The sequence below is a fragment of the Amblyomma maculatum genome, chromosome 10 (genome assembly GCF_055883805.1).
Source record: "Amblyomma maculatum isolate TAMU_Amacu chromosome 10, ASM5588380v1, whole genome shotgun sequence".
Taxonomy (NCBI): domain Eukaryota; kingdom Metazoa; phylum Arthropoda; class Arachnida; order Ixodida; family Ixodidae; genus Amblyomma; species Amblyomma maculatum.
In genome coordinates, this window is record NC_139353.1 from 153,821,388 (window position 1) to 153,841,243 (window position 19,856).

A 19,856-nucleotide genomic window follows, 5' to 3' on the forward strand; every position below is an offset into this window, starting at 1 on the left:
CCGGGTTCGATATAACCGTTTTCGACTGTATCAGTTCACATTAAAGAACCCCAGGTGGTTGAAATTTCTGGAGTTCACCACTATGGCATCTCTGAGTCGCTTTGGGACGTTAAACCCCACAAACCAAAGCCAAACAAGTTAATGATGTTTTACTTCAGTAGGGTGGGCTAGCAAAACCAGTTTTCGAGCCTGTTTTATTTATCTTTTTGCCCCTACAAGGTTCATCACTGCTCTATTCTTGAGGCTCTTTTCATGAACTCCACATACTAAGGGTGTGTGTCCCCAGCCACTTAGGAATTTTTACATTTGAAACTGTATTTAACTTTCTTTTTACCTTGATTATTTGGGCTGAAAGAATAAAATAAGGAAAGAACTGAAGTTGCACGAGGGCTTTCATGTACCATGGTGTGCACATACCTATCTGGCCGGAAAAAATTTCGTCATTTTCACAATAGAAAAAAGAAAAGCTGGAAGATTGGATGCGATAGCCCTTTTTGCAGAGCTTAATTTCTTCGAGTGCTCTACCGTGCTGAGGTAGATTTGGAACAGTGTTTGACAAACACAGCATTATAATGGTATGTACTGAGTAATATGGGGAATGACTGCTCACTTTCAGTGGCTGCTAGAAGGACTCGCTTCCTGGGCCATACGGGAATAACTGGCTCTGGACAAAGGGGCCACGCATTATAGCAGGTAGCATCACCAGCTTATACAAAGCATGTGGAAAACTGCGACATCATCCCTTCATGCAAATGACCAGCATTTGGGGTATTCGAAGTGTGCCACACCCAATTTCTGCACGACCCAACTGGGCAGTGATGCGAGACGCAGTTGAGTCGCAGCTCACACATTCTGTTTTATGTCCAATGTCCTTACCTTGAAATTTGGTGCAGGATTTTCTAGCTATATCGCAGGATTATAGAATAACCTGGTGGTTGGATGTGAAATGAAATGGTTTGGTATGTTGGGTTTAACGTCCCAAAGCGACTCAGGCTATGAGAGATGCTGAAGTGAAATGAGTGGAAAGACAAGTCTGCTTGTTGTCTAGCGTAGAGAGGCCTTCCTACCACCCTTGCCCCATTTTGTGTTGTCATAAATTTCATCTTCCCTGTCGATTTCCCAGCTACCAGCGGTTCCTTTGTTTACCAGCTGGTCTCTACCACAGTCCTGGTGCTACTTCTTATCTTGCCTCCCTATTTGAACTGCAGGGGTGAGTCTCGCTGTTGGCATCTGCCCGCCCATGGCATGGTCACCACCACGCAGCTGGCGGACATCTTGGTGCGGGAGGCACGAGCCGTGGTAGAAGGGTCCCTGGGTGCTGCTCACGTTGCCTGGGGTGACAGAGTGGCCGCACGCAGCACAGCTGTGTTACCACAGAAGACGCAAGCTGACATTTCAGAGGACAGTAGCAGACTTCAGAAATCGAAGAAACTGAATGATGACAAAGGCAGCCAGATTGTCAATTCAGCAAATGTGGTTGCGGACACTGAGGGGCCAAATCCTAGCGCGAGACCCTATCTGAATGGTATCCTATCGACTCAACGTGCAGTGATTTCACCTAAACCACTCAAGACTGCCACGTCTCCACACGCTTTGCCTGGAAAACAAAGGGGCCCAGCTTCATCCAAATCACCAAAGGAAGCGGCTAGTGAAGGCTCCGAAAATAGCAATAAACATGAAAAGGGTACGCAAGGAATGCCGGTTTCATTGTCACTTCCGTGGCCATCTTTGCCACCAGGTGGAACTGTTGCTCATATTGAAGCAGAAACACACGATTCTGACGACGAGGAGCGCCTCACGTTGGATGGAATCCTTGGTAGTCTGCCCATTCCACCAGAGAAGTCACCGAAGGAAGCGCACCGAAAGTCAATAAGTTCGCCGGTCGTGCCCAAGGATGCTAGCAATGGAAATCTGGAAGACGCCATTTCACAATGGGATGCTAACGGCTCACCGCTTACTTTGTCGAGGGCAAAAGAAACTGGCAAGCAGGACAGGACACCCTCGGATACAAACAGTACTGGCGGTGATTCACCGATGGAGATGTTTTACAGGCTGAGTGGAAGTTTTGCTGTTGAATCAGAGGGGTCGAAAATTGGCAAAGAAAACATGTCGTCATCGCGCAAGGCCCACACACTTGGTAAAAGAGGCGGAAGGCATTTACGGGCTAGAAATTCGGGAGTGAAAAATTCTGTGCAGAAACCTTCTTGCACAACTCTCAAAGTATCGCCACCATTTGTTGTATCGAGTAATGACAGAGTTCTACGATCACAGGCTCGCGACTCTTGCGCAAACGGCAAAGAGGCATTTCCGAATGCAGTGAGCCCGCAAGACGTTGTAGAAATCGGCAACTCTTTTGATTTTGCCAGCAGCTGCAGTTTTTTTCCAGACACTGTGGTACCAAGAGCGAGCAAAGGGAGAAAGAGCCCTCCCTTGACGCTGCTCAGGAGCAGGCGACCATCAATGGCTTGCAAATCTACTGGCCAAGCAATTGCTGCTTCCCCTCCGCTGCCTCCAAAAAGGGATTCTTACAGGTTCAGTGGGAGTTTTGTCTTAGACAGCCAGACCCTGAAAGCCATGGATGGCATTACATGCAGAACTGGTGGCATTGCAGAGACTGCTGCAAGCAGTTTGGCAGGTGATGCAAACTGTGGTAATGTTCCAAACAGCGTTCTGGTTAAGAATGTTACACCTCCACAAAAATCACCGTCGCCCATAATTGGCGCCGTTGACATTTCGAGTGCCGCCTGTTCTCTCGGAAGCTCGACACTTTCAGAGTTGTTCAGTTCCCCGGGCAACAACGATGTCCCTAAGTCGGCAGCAAGCAGCCCCACCAGTAAACGAAGCAGCAGCGGATCTTCGGGGTCTCCGAACAAAATCCTCAAGAGGAGTACCTCTGACGGCGAGCTGTTCTCGTCGACGGAGGACAGTGACCTCTCACTGGACTCATTGGCAGATCGAGTGCGAGAGGGCTTCACATGGAAGAAAATGGAATGTGCGGAGGACTTCATACGCGATTGGGAAAAGTGGAGACATTTTTCACTTTCTGTGGCTGCACGGGTACACATGGAGACAGAGCCCTCCATTGGGCTTAGGAGGAGCACGCGGCTTGTTGCAAAGCTGCGTGACAGTCCTCCCATCGTTGCAGACGGGAAGTGTCTCGTGGGCATCGCTGTCTGCTGGGAGGACTACAAGGCTCACTTCCTGTCCCTTGGTAAGTAGGTTTCCTCTGAACTGCTCAAAGTATTGATGCCAAACTCGTTGCTGTATGTCTTAGCTAATCTGCCAAAAGCATTCATAAGAAACTTGGTTGTTGCTCTGTCCTATCTAATCTGCTTAGAGCATTGATAACAGCTTGGTTGTTGTTCTGTCTTACCTAAACTGCCTAAATCATTGATAAAAATTTGGTTGTTGCTCTGTCCTATGTAATCTGTTTAAAGCACTGATAAAAACTTGGTTGTTGTTTTATCCTATCTAATCTGCTCAAAGCATTGATAGCAACATGGCTGTTGTACCTGTGTTACCTAAGCTGCCTAAAGCATTGATAAACTTTGTTATTGTTTTGGCCTATGTAATTTGCTTAGAGCATTGATAACAGCTTGGTTGTTGTATGTCTTATCTAAACTGCCTAAATCATATAATAAAAACTTGGTGGTTGCTCTGTCCTATGTAATCTGTTTAAAGCACTGATAAAAACTTGGTTGTTGTTTTGTCCTATCTAATCTGCTCAAAGCATTGATAACACGGTTGTATCTGTGTTACCTAAACTGCCTAAAGCATTGATAACAACTTGGTTGTTGTTCCCCTTGGATAACAACTTTGTTCTTGTTCCATCTTACTGCTCAGTAATTAGAAATGCATACATACACTGAAAAAGAACTGATTTCCTTGCACCACAGGACTCGATGTCCGTGTGCCATCAAAGTTTTCTATCTGACACCTTAAATTGAATATAGAGTGGTCAACCTTTAACATTTTTGTTGGCTTGGTGGAGGGAAAAAAATCTCATGCACTTCAGGTGAAAGTCGATGAGTGGATATTTTACTGTGCAATAGATTCCAGTGGTGTTGCATGCTGCGAAGGAATAGGCTTAGTGCAACGTACAAGTGCAAAGCTGATGCTTGCAGAAGAGCACGACGCATGGAACAAATAGGCTAGCATATTTTGAAGGTAAAACACATATGAATGTGGTAAGTTTAGGGGCCTATATGTATAAAAACTGTACACAATTAAATTTAATTGCATGCTTTCTTCACTGTATTCTAATGCAGAAGGAAATAGAATACATGACACTATACTATGTGCTCTTGTGTATGGGAGTTAAATGATTTGTAATTGTGTTTCTTCACAATGCTGCTTTGATTTCAATTTCATCAAACTAATGATGGCTGTGATGCATAAGAGGTGTTTGTGCCATGTTAGCCACGAAGAAAAGGTGCAGTATGATAGTTGATATGTTGTGCTGTTGTTCCGGAAACTGGCTGGCTTAAATTTTGTAGTGTACCAAGACTGGTGGTAGTAATAAACTATAAAATTTTCTTTTCATCTTATTTTATCTTTTGTCAACATAGGTAAGCATTTCCACTCTGTGAAAAGTGTGTGTCACAAAGTGGTTCTGTCGTGTAGAAAGCGCTGAAATTTTGAAGTATTAGCTGTAGTTGCCAGCCTGTTCAAACTTTTCATACAAAGGCGGGATGTGAAAATTCTCCAGAAATCAGAATGCAAGCACTGTACTTTGCACAAATGTCACACGGCTTTTCTCTTTTTCTCATTTCGTCAAATGACAGAACACATCTTGCGTTGCTTATTTGGGACTAACATACGAATATTAACAAACTTTTTCTTCTCACTGCTCCTCATGATAACTACAGTGATATTCGCCATTACACTCATGAGCTGCTGGGATAGGCCAACTTTTCAGTGGCTTTTTGGATGTGGTCGCGCAGTCTATTGGAGAGAGGGTGTGAAAGAGCTGGTTGAAGTAGGAAAAAAAAAAGGAAAAAATGAAACAAGTAGCAGAGGAATCACAACATGTCCGGTTACGGTGGCCACTGCTGCATGGGAGACTGTGAGTATTCACATGTCCGAGGCCCTGCTGCACTTAATGATGCTACATGGGTTTCTTAAGGACTGCCATTCACTTGGATAGTATTAGTGCATCAACTTTTTCTATACTTTTTCAAGCAGGCTTCATTTTTTTCTGGCCCTTTCTCAGGGTAGTTTAGGTTACAGGAGGGGTCATTCTCAATTTTAGATGCATCTACATTTCCTTGTCTCACCTCTCGAAAACGCTGTGCAAAAATATGTGCTTTTAGTGAGCCATTATTAACAGCAAGTGCAAATTCTGAGCATAGTCCACGTAGTTATGTGAGAAAAAATTGTGCTGGCAGACGGTTGATGTAGTGTGGTTACCGATCATGGGAAACACTTGAGTTGCGCCTTTGCCGAAATCGAGGGAACTTGATATCGCGCAGAGAGCGCTGCGCCTCGGCTGTTGGAGCTGCTTTCGCGACGGCTGGCTGCGGCCAAGCGAGTGGTGGTGCCGGACGTGTCGCAGACTCTGCGCTTCCTGGCCAGGCCATGTGGTCTCGATCCGGCTCGTCTTGGCTGGGAGGAGCCACGCATGGCCCACTGGCTTCTAGACCCCAGCCGGGCAGAGGATTCACTGGCAGACATGGTCGCCGAGTGGGCTCCCCATCTCGAGCCCCTGCTCGAAGGTGAGGGACAGCACGGTAATTGGCTGGGGATCAGTCGGCCACAGCCTGGTAGAAGCAAGTTGGTGACGCGAGTTGGAAATAGGTTAATTATAGCTGATTCAGGCAAGTGCAGGGGCATGCAACAGAAGCCATATTGCGGTTACTGAGATAACAATCCTGTAGGCACATGAAAGGTATGCGATCAATACAAGATGAAAAAAGATAAAACCCAAGTCATAAAGACATGCTGTCCACGTAAGTGACTGCAGAATTGTTCTTGACAAAAGAGACCTTCATATCTAGCGAGCTCATCTGCTGAACTGATATATCCTTTGTGCTTCTCTTCTTGCTCTCAATCCCCCTAAAATGGCAGCCATCTCAGTAGTCAACAGGTATCACAGTTGGCAACAGTGGGGTGGCTACAGCTGGATGCTCCAGAAATAAGGCATGGTCGTTTTTTTTGGCGGAAATTTTCACTCAAGTATTTAGTGCATGATTGCAGGGGGCAAAATTCTGATGGAAAAACACAGTATCATATTGCAAGGTAGTACAACCATGTACAAGCATTGGTGGCATGTTAAATATAGCAAAGCAAGCGATTACGCAGCTGTCTTCTCTTGCTGCGTATTTTTTACTTGGTGTTGTACGTACCTACCAACACTTCCGATTCGTCTGGGAAACATCCACTCTTTGGCTGAACTTTCCTATCTTACAACCATGTCCCTATATCACCCAAAAAGTTGCGTCTGCCCATGTATTGGCTGGACAGCCATTTAAACCCAAATTGAGCCAAAGCCAAAGCAGCTGTGGGTGGTTGCATTTCATGTTTGTTGTTGCAACTGCTTGTGTGTTTGTTTAGGCTTATCCAGGCCATGTGGTACACAGTGCAAAGCTAGAATTTTCATGTGCTTGAAGTCGTGCACTATGAAAGCCTGGGAAAAGATATTTGCCGAAGCTTTTGCTGTCTCATACTTCTGAATTTTTGTGTCTCATTACAGTGCGAAAAGACAAACTTTTTGTATTTTGCACAACGTGTGGATGTGGCGTTTATGTTTCTCACGGTGGCAGAGGTGGCCTGAAACTGAAACCATAAGCAACGTTCTTAGATAGAGACAGTTGCAAAACTGCGCGGTGCGAAGTGGGCCAAAACGATTGCCGGTCCGGCGTGAGTTGTTCGCAAAGCGACCGCAGCGCCCCTCTCCCTCGCTGCAGTAGATGGGTGAGGCCATTGAGCTAATGCACAGGCGGAAATTTGAAAATACTACTAACCTTCTTCTTTGCCCCGCCGGGGTGGTGCAGTGGTAAGACGCCCGACTACTGTGCCGGAGTACCCGGGTTCGAACCCGACCTCAGCGGCTGCATTTCGATGGAGGCGAAATGAAAAGGCGTCCGTGTGCTGTGCGATGTCAGCGCACGTTAAAGATTTCCAGGTGGTCGAAATTACTCCGTAGCCCTCCACTACGGCTCCTCTCTCTCTCTATCCACTTTCACTCCCACCCTCTTCCTTTCCCTTATGGTGCGGTTCAGGTGTCCACAGAAACAAGTGTGACAGATACTGCGCCTTTCCCTTCCTGTGAACCAACCAACCAACCAACCAACCCTCTTCTTTCAGCAATGCAACAGAAAATAAAATTCTGTTTGCGTTTTTTAAACACATCTTTTTACGCATGAAACGGTGCCGCGTTTGCAGACGTATCTCAAGCAGGCAAGAGTACGCTTGAGCCGCGTCTGCAACCTCCTTGCTTCAGACGGCGGTGGCTTTCATATGCGTACAAAAGTGTCTTAAAAGTGCAAATGCAATTTTATTTTCTGTTGCATTCATTGCTGAAAGAAGAGGGCTAGTAGTTTTTTTTTTTTAATTTCCGCTTGTGCATTAGCTCAATGGCCTCACTCATCTACTGCAGTGGGGGGAGAGAGGGGTGCTGCGGTCACTTTGCAATCAACTCACGTCGGAGCGGCGATTGTTTGGGCCCACTTCGCACTGTCTATTCTAGTAACGTTGACCATAACTGAATTCTGCTCATATTGTGCAAATATTTCCAAGAATAAGTCCATTCCAACTAACCCAGCTCATTGTACTTATTGCAACACAACCCTCTAACACCTGAAGCTAATTAAGGGCCATCAGTTTGTGTCATGCTTTGAGCAAAAATACACTGACAGACCTTTTTTTTTTCTCTTTAATCTAGCAAAGTATGTGTGCTATGCAAGGTCGCTGCAAAAAAGACTCATTGGACACTATCTCGAAGTTAGGGTAACTAGAGCACTCATTGTGTGCAGCCATGTTGGCACGAATCAAAAACAGATTTTTTTTTTTTTTATTGTCCGGTTTGGAAGAAGTTAACCTTGTAGTATGTGGTTGTTGCGTTTGTATGGCACACATGCAAATGAACTATGAGATGCTGTATCCCTTCTTATATTTTCCTTTTAAAATGTGGGCTTATACATGCAATAGTACCTTCGTAACTTTTCTGTACCATTCAAGGAGGACTTTTCTTTGGGCTAGTTGGTCATGGCTGCAACCGATTCCAAGGATGGTGCATGAGAGACAGGGACAAAGAAGACATGAAAACAGTGGGACCAGTGCCATTTACAACAGCCTTATTCAAGCACACCCACTCATTTATATGATACAATCCAGTCATATTGTGGAAGGCTGTAGGCAAGACATAAAAATCCACCAGCAAATTGTCAGAGCACCGCACATTCGTGGCATCACTATTTTGGTGCACTGGGTAGTCTTGGGGCTCAGTCCTCTATCTATAGTGAAATTTATTGTGCCAACTGCAGGCCTGAGCGGAATGGGTAGCAGCGCGGAAGAAGCCTCTGCCAGGTTGGCGGTGCTGGTGCTGCACCTCCAGAAGCCCCTGACATTGGCACTCAAGAAGGCCGGCATGTACGCCATGTACAGGGGTGAGTATCCTACAGTGCAATCCTTGTGCAACACTCTTGTTCACCTTGAATGTATATGCGGCTATCAACTGTGAGAGAAGAAAATAGTGACAAACGTAATGAAATAAAACAGCGCAAGGAACGGGACGAAACACGAAGGAAAGGAGACAAAGACACAGGCGCTGACTAACAACTGAAATTTTATTCCGAAGCAGGACACATATATAAAGTACAAAGAGAGGGGTGTGGCCAAATGCGATCCTGCACAATCACCGAAACAGTGTAGTCACGTCCAAGAGTAAAAACGATAAAAAGGTGAAAGGCCGAAAAGACTAAAAGCGATAAAAACCACGGTGTAAGAGGCCAGGACGGAAAGTAAAACTGGTAAAACCAGATATATACATAGCCAAAAGGCAAGTAAAAGCATTAAAATATAACGGTAAAAAAAAATCCACAGCGCAAATGAGCAATGTGTGAGTGCACCCTCCCTGTGCTTGTCGCAAAAAGAATTGGAATTTCTCAGAGGCAGGGTAAATGTTTAATCTTTTTCATGAATGCCCCTCTCCGCTACTTTTGTTAATCACCTTGTGCCACGATTTTAGTCCCGTGTTTTTTTACCGTTATATTCTGGATGTCCTGACATCATTGACATTCCTTATTTGCCTAAAATGTTTCAAGAGAGCAGTTAAATGCCACTGCTTCGGCACGGGTGGAAACTGATTAGCCTGCATTTGTGTTCTATCGCATCAACATGGCTGGAAGTTGCGCACAGCTCGACACTTGTTCGATGCAAACCATCTTTCCACTGGCAGTTGGTGAACTGGTGACTCTGACCGTTGGCATAGCAGGTTCATTGTTGTGTGATTGAATCTTGTCCTTTGTGAACCACGCATAGTGCCAAAATCTCAGAAACTGTGTCTTCTGTCCCAGAGCCAGTGGCCTCTGGGCAGGGAAATGGCGAGAGACGATGGCACATTCACGACGAGGTGCTTTGTTAGCGAAAAGCCAAGTTAATGCTTAACATGGCATGTAAAAAGGGCCGGAATGCTATAACAATGAAAACTAGACGGCTTAAGATGCATTTAAAAGTCTCGGAGTTGCGCGCATGTTTCCCTTTCCAGCATCACGTGAGCACTACTCAGAAATGGCGCCACAGTTTGTCGTTGTGTACACTAGAAGAGCGGTGCGTTGATTTTAATGTTGGGTTCATCGTAGAAGGTAAAGCTAACTTTGTCATTTTGCCATGATTAATGAGGCTCACTTTGAGACTGAAATAATCCCTCTTCAGCTCTCCTCTCTGTTGCTTCCAATCACCTCTCTCATTGGATTCACTTCTACAGGGTTTTGAATATTTGGGGGCTGGGATTTAAAACATTCCTATGCAAAATCTACTACACCATTCGAGCTGAAATAACGTTCACAAAGTAGCAAAATATCGTCTACGTTATCTGATAAATGATTCAACATCGGTACTTGCCTAGATTTTCCGAAATCGAGAAAAAACTGCTCTCGGCGGCGTGCACAGTTTTCGCAGAAGAGAGTCGAAAAGCTATTTTAACATGGTGCGTCATCTGCCGGGCAGCGAGGCAAGCGCACCAACGGCCGGGATGGAGCTTGTCTCACTGCTGGACAGATGACGCATCATGTTAAAATAGCTTTTCGACTCTCTTCTGCGAAAATTGTGCACGCCGCCGAGAGCAGTTTTTTCTCGATTTCGGAAAATCTAGGCAAGTACCGATGTTGAATCACTTATCAGATAACGTAGACGATATTTTGCTACTTTTTGAACGTTATTTTAGCTCGAATGGTGTAGTAGATTTTGCATAGGAATTTTTTAAATCCCAGCCCCCAAATATTCAAGACCCTGTACTTCATCAAAACTTGTAGAATGCTCCCACCCAAGGTGAGGAGTTGTGCATTCACAAATCCAGGGCAAAGGAAATAATCTATGATTAATCGAGCACCAGAAAGCTGCACTCACACAGCACCAACTGCAAAAGCAGCTCTGGCTGGCCTCTTAAGACATGTTGAGACTAGTTTGGGTTAGTATGCTATATAACTTCCCAGAGCTGTGAGTGACCAGGGGCTCGGCAGTCCAACGATACAGCCAGTTTTGAACCGTGCACATGCTGTGTATGGCATCCATTCTGTGCACACACAAAAGTAATGCTGTGTTGTTTCCAGACAGGCTTTGTTATTGCTTTGTGCTGTGGAATTTCTATTAGAAACATGTACTGTGGTCAGGTGGATGACTCTGCGGTGCAAGTTAGCAAAAACTGATTGGAAGATTGGTGGATGAAAAGCAGGAAGATGACAAAAGTGTAGAAATAAAAAGGTAGTAATTAAAATGACAAAATAATTTACCGGCTAATTAACAGCATTTTAAGATACAAAAAAAAAGAAAGAAAAAGCCGAGCATGGTGAAACTGCCACCCCCCCCGCTTCAAACGAGATGCTGTTATAATCTATTCATAGACACCAACTAAAGAGGTGCACATCAGAGTATGCAGTTTCTTACACTACTTTCTGCATGCAAGGAGTTTTGTGTCTGCACATGTATTTGGCACATGCATATGTTCATTAACCAATTCATCAATAAGTCAATGAATTGTATGTACGCTTTCAAAAACAAAAGCGTGCTGCAGTGGGTCAACAGCTTTTGCAGCTCTAATGCCTGGTTTAGCACAAGAGATGGATTGTATGCAAGTCAGATATGGCCCTGCAAAATTGCGTAAAAAATATATAGTATCTGAAGAAAATGCATACAATTTTGACACAAATTTTCATGTTGTGCGAAAGCCATACATGGCGCACAGCTTGTGCTTTTCCGTCACCCTGCTTTGCATTGTTTGCTGAAGTGAGACGCACATTTGTTGATCGCCTGTGTGAGTGCAGCTGCATACTGCAGGACTTGTTGTTGCCTTGGCAATGCGTTGCTATGCAGCTGTTGACCAGTCACAGCAGCTCCACAAGCCAGACAAGATTTTTCTCAGGCAGTACCTGCATATTAGCGATTAGCTTTACTAACCGGGGAATCGGACGAGTGGTAGTGGCAGACATGTGCATTGCTGATTTGCAAGCTCTCCTCCCCTGCAGAACACGAAGTGCGGTTCCATGGTGTGCTGTGCAAGATGGATCTCAATGGATTTGGCTATGACCCCGGCCGTGCCCAGCAGACAGTGGCCGAATCCGAACGTGCCCTCCACTCCCTCCAGACCGATGCCTGGTCGCTGGCTGGCCAGCGCTTTGCTCTCTACTCGGCCAAGGAGGTGGACGCTGTGGTGAAGGCCCGAGTAATTGTCTTTCTTTTTTTCTACCTTGCCTTTGCCTCCACTCCACTTTCTTCTGCTGTGGCAGACGTTCAGGGTTATCGTGTATCGAGTGTTGGAAAGCAAGGAAATCCAACAGGGCAGTCACTGTGCAGTGAAAGAGAACAAGGGGCAGAAGCAATGCTGTGTTGCCAACTAAAACAGTGGCGCTGCATTAGGAGGACAGCATCTCAGTGCAGCCTATTTGTTCAGTAGAATCTCGGTGATACGAACTCGGCTGATACGAAATTCGGTGTGATACGAATTCATAAAATTCCCCGGCCGAATTGCATTGCGTTCAGTGGGCAAAAAATCGGATGTTCCGAACACTTTTTCTTTTCGCTACGGGTGATACGAACTTCAGTATCACGACCGGTCGAGGCCCACGCACACACGCACAGCGAGAAAAGCGTGCGCAGCGGCGCAGCACTGATAGCACGGATCACGTACACGCGCGCGAAAGAAGAAAAAAAAAAATACAGCGAGGAAAAAACCGGCTTGGCAACCCGCGGCAGCAGCGAAGTTGGCGAAGAAGGCAGCGATATCTTGCCCCCCCCCCCCCCCCCCCCCCTTCCGCTCTCTCTTTCTCTCCCCTCCCCCCCGCATTTTTTTTTTTTATCTCGTTGTTGCTTTCTGCTACTGGTGTTGTGCGCACGGCCTTGCGGCCCTCTCCACATTTCTCCGCCGCCCCGCAGGCCACGCTCTTCGATTTCCGGAGTCCCCGCTGCAGCGGCAACACGTTGCTTCGTTTTCTCGTTTGTTGAGGCTGACAACGCGTTGATAGCGCGTCGTTTTGTGATCATCTCAGCAACGCGAAAAGATACATCATACTACAATGTCACGGAAGAGAAAGGCGCTGACCTTTAAAGACAAATTGGAAATTTTAAATAAGGTGGACAAAGAGCCCAAGAAAAGGCGCACTGACATGGCCAAGGAGCTAGGCCTGCCGCTGTCAACGTTGTCAACGATCATTGGTCAGCGCGACCAAATTATGCAGAATATGCAGCACTTCGCGATGAATTCTAAAGAAGCCAAAACTGCCCACCATGTGAAGTTGGAAGAGGTTCTTCTAACGTGGTTCAGAGACGTCACGGCGGCCGGCGTCAACATCGACGGAAAAGTGCTTCGTGAGAAGGCAGCGGACATCGCACTCACACTTGGAATTGATGATTTTCAGGCCTCCGGTGGATGGATTCACCGGTTCAAGGTGCGTCATAATCTTTCATACAAGACCGTTTGTGGCGAAGGAAAAAAGGTCGATGCCTCCGCTGTGGAAGACTGGATGACAACCACACTGCCGTCTTACATAGCGGGATATGAGGCACGTGATGTTTTTAATGTAGATGAAGCAGGGCTGTTTTACAATCTCCAGCCCGAAAAAAGTTTGTGCTTTAAAGGCGATGCCTGCCGGGGCGGACAAAAGAGCAAACAACGTATCACAGTTTTGTTTTGTTGCAACGCCGACGGATCGGAAAAGATGCCGCTGACAGTCATTGGCAAATATCAAAAGCCCCGATGCTTTAAGGCAGCCGGTCGATTGCCCTGCGTCTACAAGGCGAACAAAAAAGCATGGATGACGTCTTCTTTGTTTATGGAATTCGTCACGTACCTCGACCGCAAGATGTCTTGCCACAACAGAAAAATAGTTTTGCTGCTGGACCAGTGCACCGCCCATCCAAAACAAATGACACTACAGAGTGTTAAGGTGGTGTTCCTGCCCCCGAACGCAACAAGTCATTTGCAACCACTGGATGCTGGGATTATAAGGAATGTTAAGCACCATTTTAAAGCTTTGTTGGTGCGCCGCCTCCTCGCGAAGATTGAAAGGAAGGACGCGAATCTCCAGATCACTCTTCTGGACGCTGTGCATTTTCTTGCAATTGCCTGGGATCGCGTCGTTCCTACGACCATCGCCAATTGTTTCGCGAAGTGTGGGGTTTTCAAATCTGCTGTGGCTACTGCCTCGCAAGTGCCAGACCCGATTCCCATCGATGTCTGGAATCAACTTGACGTCGACTGTTGCGTCGACGATTTCGTCACCGCGGACGACGACCTCGCCACCTGTGGTCTCAGCACGGTTCAAGATATTGCGGAGGAAACGTCATCACAGCCTGGCATTCCATGCAGTGACGAAGATGACGACGACCAAAGCGTTGATGACCCACCGCCGACGGCAGCAGAAACGATGCACGCCATCGATGTTCTGCGGCGCGCCGTGACCTCCGAGTCTGTGCGGGAGAAGACAGCGGCCCAATTTTTCAGTTTTCGAAATTCTCTGTTATCAGATCTCGCGGAAAAAATGGTGCAGAAGGATATACGCGATTTCTTTCAACGAAAATAAATATTTCGTACCTGTTGGAAGGCTTGAAAACGAATTTTGCTCGTTTTTTGGTGATACGAAATTTCGGGTGATACGAAAATTTTCGTCTCCCTTTGAATTTCGTATCACCGAGATTCTACTTAATAGCAGAAACAGCTCATCCTTGAAAAATCACAAACATGCCTCTTTCTGGAAAGGAGTACAGTCGAACCCAGATATTCTAAATTTTGGTTATATCGAACTCACGGGATATCCCCTTGAAAATATACTATGTAAAAGTATAGGAAAGCTGCGTCGTATATCAAACTCAACTTCACCGGTCGTTCGATATATCGAACTCCGCATCACGCATTGGACGGTGCGCCTTCCCCAAAGACGATCGCATCATCGGCCGTTTGTCGCATGACGTTTTCAAGCCACGTGCGGAAGGAATGAGAGGGCACAGTTCGGCGGCGGCTGGTCTAGGGCAGCGCCATGCCCTTTCCCCAAAGGCGCCCGCATCTGCGGTGATCGTTGCCACCATGGCTGCCGCGCACCAGCACGTGACTTTTGCAAGCCATTTGCGTGAAGGAAGGAGAGGGAGCCAATGCAGCAGTGGTGTTCAGGAGAGGGGAAAAACGCGATAGAGCGAAGCGCAAGGATGTGCCCACTCTTCTGCCGAGCTTTATCTCTTCCCTTCCTCTCTCTTTCTCGGTCTTCGTTCGCAGCAGCACGCATTACGCATGCGCGGACAAGACAGCTGAGCCCGTGGCAGAAGCTTTCTCCAGTGTGCGTTGTGAACGCTCTGCGCGCGGCGGCTGACGTGCGATGCGCGTCCATGTGGCAGTTTTTTTTTCTTTTGCGGGAGTCGTTCATTCTTGCCGTCGTGATGAACATGCAGCTTAGCGTATGCTATGACGGCTGCAGGCGTTAAGCTGCAATCTTTTTTTTTTTTTTTTCGTTTGCGAGAGTCGTCCTTACTTGTCATGCTGAACGTGCGGCGCAGCGTAAGCCATGGCGGCTGCGGACGTTAAAAGCGGCAGGCTTTTTTTTTTTAGTTTTGCGAGTTGTCCATTTTTACATCTACGAATCAACGAAAGCACGCGGTCAGCTGCGATCAAGACACCGACTTTTAGCATTGTTTTCTTCAAACAGCATTTTCAGCTATCACGCTTCCAATGATTTAGTGGCAGTGGATTACGCCCGCCCCAAGCGCGGCGTGATAAATCGAACCAGGCTTATGCAATCAAGCCATCACAGGCACTCTGCCAAGTTCACTCCTTGTCACCGCTGGATCTATCAAAAGATAAACACGGCGTGACGTTATCGCTGCGTAGCACCTTGGCGTGCTGCGATATATGAGCTGTGGATGCTACGGTCGAAACGGAGGGACGCGCCTCCGAACGCTTTTTTTTTTTCTTTTCATATTCTCGGAGGCAAAAGTGGGGGGTGGGTTCATAATGCGACTGGGTTAATTACGTGACAAATCATTTTTCACGATACCAAGTGGCGTCTCAAGCCGATTTCTGTATATCAAATTATCGATATATCGAACTATTTCGCGATCCCCTTCGAGTTCGATATATCCGGGTTCGACTGTAGTTGGCAGAGGAAAAACACCAGTACCTTAGCACCTGTTATTTGAACCAATTGTTGCCTCGAAAAATAACAAATGGGCATTTGGCAGGGGGCATGTCTGGGTCAAAGGTGCACGGGGCACTCGCCAGTGGTCAGTTCCCTCATGGAAGTTGCCGGATGCATGTAGAGTGGCCTCACCCTGTCCGTTTCTGAAGTGGTTGTACTTGTTTACGAGCATTAATGTTGCTTTCATCTCTTTACATATGCAATCAACGTAAAAAACTAACGCCTACACGTATATGCTGCGTCAGTATCATTAATCATCTGTTTGGCATAGTTTTTGTGTGATTGAATCTTGTCCTGTGTGAACCATGCTCACTGCCAAAACTCCCGGAAATTGTGCCGTTGCAGCCATTGCCAATAGGCTTCTTTTGGAACCATAAGAGCGATGCTTTGCTATCAGCCAAGGTCCAGAGTGTTAGGAGCAACACTGGGTTGGAATCACAGGGCAGGGATTACTTTGTGCAAAAATATGCTGCTTCTCGCTGAACACAAGGGTGGTGGCAATAATGGAAGCCCAGTTAGCTATGCCTCTGTGAAGCTTAACACTTTCCTGTCCGCGCCTATTCCAATCGTTAGCCTGCTAACGATGGTTTTACGATTCGAATTTTCCCGCTTTGGAAAAGAACTCTTCTTTCAGTTTTGCCCTTGATTTTAATTTTTTCGTCATGCTTCGCGTGTCGAGACGGTTTCCACTGTCAGATGATCATTGCTCCTTGTGCGCATCATGGCTTTGATGTTGCTCGCTGTCACTTCTTGGAAATGGTGCGTTTCTGCGGATATCGACGCATCTGAAAGCTCGTTTTTGGATGATGACAGAAGCAGCGATGATTCTGAAGATGACTTCAGCTCGCATATTACCAAACCATATCCCGTAGGAGCACTCGAGCAGATGACGCTCTCGCGCGTGATTCCTCTGAGCAACGCCACCTGGCGACAAATTGTGGATATAATGTATGAATGAATAAGAATGCATTTAAAGGCTGCTGTTTCTGTTGTTTTTGTGGCACAATGGATTAACACCACCCATCTCTGCACTGATGCCACTAAACCATCTGTTCGACTCCTTTGTCGTGATTTTTTTCTGAATATTTTTTGCAGTTGCCATCACTGTAATTATGTCCTGCCTTCAGTGAGTGTATGTTACCTTTAAGTTGCGTTCACTGACATATTTCAGTAACAATCGGTATGACAACGGTTACACTAAGCAATTACCTTCACCGTAATCTTTTCCTGCCTTCAGTGAGTGTATGTTACTTTTAGATTGCGTTCAAAGACATCTTTCAGCAACAATCGACGTTTACAGTGAGTGTATCTTACCTTTAGGTTGCCTTCAGAGAGACATGTCAGCAACAATCGCCGTTTAACACGCTGAGAGTGTCGTCGGCTCTAGTGTGCCTACGTGATATGGTTTGGCAATATGCCTTCAGCTCTTCAGATTTTAGTAGTGACGACGGAACTGCACCAAATCAACCCGGAACATTAATGGCCATGCCCCGGTAAATGTCAGATTGTCCTCCGAAAAAGTTCCGCTTTTGCTGCGCGCTAATAGAAAGAGGTCAGAGCTATCGTCATTCAGGTGGGACTACTTGCCACTGACAGTGCATCGAGTCGTGCTTTCGGCAAAGAGAGAGCTAGGGGTCCACCTCGGCATTGCGCGCCGGAGTTCTGCTCGGCGCTAATCAAGAGCCGTTCGCGCAGTGACACGATCGTCACTAGTGGCGAATTCTAGTGGGAGAGCAGGTGCACTCGAGAGCACTTCGAAAGTGCTCTCAGACAAGCGGGCACCCTCCAGTAGGAGAGCAGGAGTAGAATCACTGGCTTCCAATGGTAGAGGAAGGGGGCTTTTTCTCCGCTGAGAGCACCCGAGTGCACTCCCGGCTGCTCTCTCGTCTAAAGCGAGAGTAGAGGAAGTCACATGGCATAAAGCGTCATTGCTACGCCATCTTTCTTTTTTTTTTTTTTTTCTCTTCAGTCGGCAACGATCAAAATGGCGGCTTCAAAGCGTCGTCGCTCTGCGAGCGGAAAGCATTCCTCAGGTGCTGTATGCATGTTTGAGAGTCGCTGCTGGCATCGAAAGAGCCAAAGGAGACAGATCGCCGCACTGTGAGAACAAAGACATACGAAACAAGTGGTTCTACACGGAGCGTTGGCCTCTCCTCGGGTTGCAACTGCCACCGCTGCGGGCGGGCGGAGAATGCTGGGGAGAAAAGTGCGGTGACATGGTCGTGGCGCTCTGCTCTCGACACGCAGACAGCGTTCCTGTGGGAGGACAGTTACACCCTTGCTCGGCGTGCTCCTGTACTGCTCTGTACGGCTCGGCGCCTCTGCTCTCATCCCCCCAACTGAATGCGCCATAGGTGTAAAATTTTTTTTCCGTAACTTCATTACTATTGTATCTAGACAGTTAAAATTTACTACATTTCTAGATCGGTCCCTGATCTACAAAACATATATTTTAGATTTTTTTAATTTCTTTTGTGAAGAAATTTTGATGTTATATTGTGCGTTTTTTATTTTTCACTACACTTTTTTTGTGATTGTTGTCATTTTCTTGGCAATTTTTGAATAATGACATTCATTTCGCCTAATTTCATTGTAAAGAAAATTTCCTCCTCTGCAATTTGATACCAAGCACTTCTATACCTCAACATTTTGGTAAAAAAAAAGTTTAATGACACCACCCAAAAATGACTACTTTTCCCACAGACAGGAAAGTGTTAAGCCTATTCGCATGTGGGTGTGTACAATCAAGTGCTTCAGACTTCCTCAAGACAGGGAGGTTGATGCAGGGCAGCCACCTTTACTGCATTCTTTTGTCCTTGCAAGGCCTCACGTCGCCACTTTTCCTTTATTTCATCAGATTCAATTTGGATGCCAGCTAGCATTTATGGCCACTGCTGTTTTGTACCAACCACCCCCTATGTGCCAAGAGCCGATGCATGCAGATTTTTATTTCTCTCAGGAACCATCCTTGCTTCACTGATATAACCTTGACCTGCATATGTCTCACAAAAGTAATTCACTTGAAAGCTTTGAGAATGAGCTCGAGCTTTGCTGTTTTGGTTGACTGTGATTGTACCTTCCTTGCCCTTTAACAGGCTGCAATGATTGACAGTGATGGGAAATAAGTGAAATAAATCGCAAAAACCCGCGTGCAAACCCTGGCATGTTTCATCTTGTTGTGGAGGACTTCTTCAATCTGGAACACCGTATGTGATACGTATGCAACATTTGACCACTAGCAACCAATGATTTTGTCAGGAATGGCATTTTCATCTCTCTGGCTCTGGGCATTTCTTGGTTGATTGCCAACCATACAGCCACAAGAAGAGTAGCATTTGAGAAATGAAAAAAAGGCATCGTAAAAGAGTGTTGGCCTTCTTCTCGCGCAGTGTGCTGATTTAAGTTGTGCGACATCATGTCATTACCATGTGTGGGTGGCAACCTCATCTCCCAGGTGGTACCATTGGCCAAGGAGGGTTCCCTGCCCCCAGGCAGTCTGAGCAGTAGGGCCACCCTCACCCACCTGTCTACCTTGCACCCACTGCCAGCCAAGGTCAATGACTGGCGGAAGTTGCACGCAGTTGTTATCAAGGTGGGTGGAGCAGACGAACATTCTGGCGTACAGAAGGCGAAGTGACCATTGATATCAGCCTGTTGTTCGTTGTAAAGTTTCTGGCAACCTGGATCATGTCAAGGTTCTCATGCCAGTGCACTTGACCTTGAGTTTGATAAGGCAGCTTTGCCAGCTTACGGACAGTTGACCATTCCTGTGACTTCTAGTGCCTTTTAGTGAAGTGGCGGTCAATTTATGTGCACCTAACCATTCGTCACTGACCAGAATGCTTTTTTGTTTATTTCTTTATACTGTAGTAAAGAAGTTGAACAAAGCTATGATCGAGGAAGTTAAAGATGGTTCTACGAGCTAGTCCGCTGTCACTGCAGTCCTATTGGCTAGCAGTGGCTTAAATTCCGCCTTACAATGAATTTGGCAGCCTCGGTGAGCCTATATTTATAGTCGAG

General features: G+C 46.4%; 1 protein-coding gene across 3 annotated transcripts in view; it reads left to right on the plus strand.

Annotated features, from left to right (window-relative positions):
- The window catches only part of LOC146177741 (DNA polymerase theta-like), a 159,225-nt gene that overhangs the window by 93,113 nt on the left and 46,256 nt on the right, over positions 1–19,856 (plus strand). For all 3 annotated transcript variants that reach the window (XM_084580568.1, XM_084580571.1, XM_084580569.1), the window contains exons 16-20: positions 1,209–3,211; positions 5,472–5,714; positions 8,484–8,606; positions 11,682–11,878; positions 19,291–19,428. In XM_084580568.1, the coding sequence (XP_084436694.1) occupies positions 1,209–3,211; positions 5,472–5,714; positions 8,484–8,606; positions 11,682–11,878; positions 19,291–19,428 (2,704 nt within the window). The remainder of the gene's footprint in view (positions 1–1,208; positions 3,212–5,471; positions 5,715–8,483; positions 8,607–11,681; positions 11,879–19,290; positions 19,429–19,856) is intronic.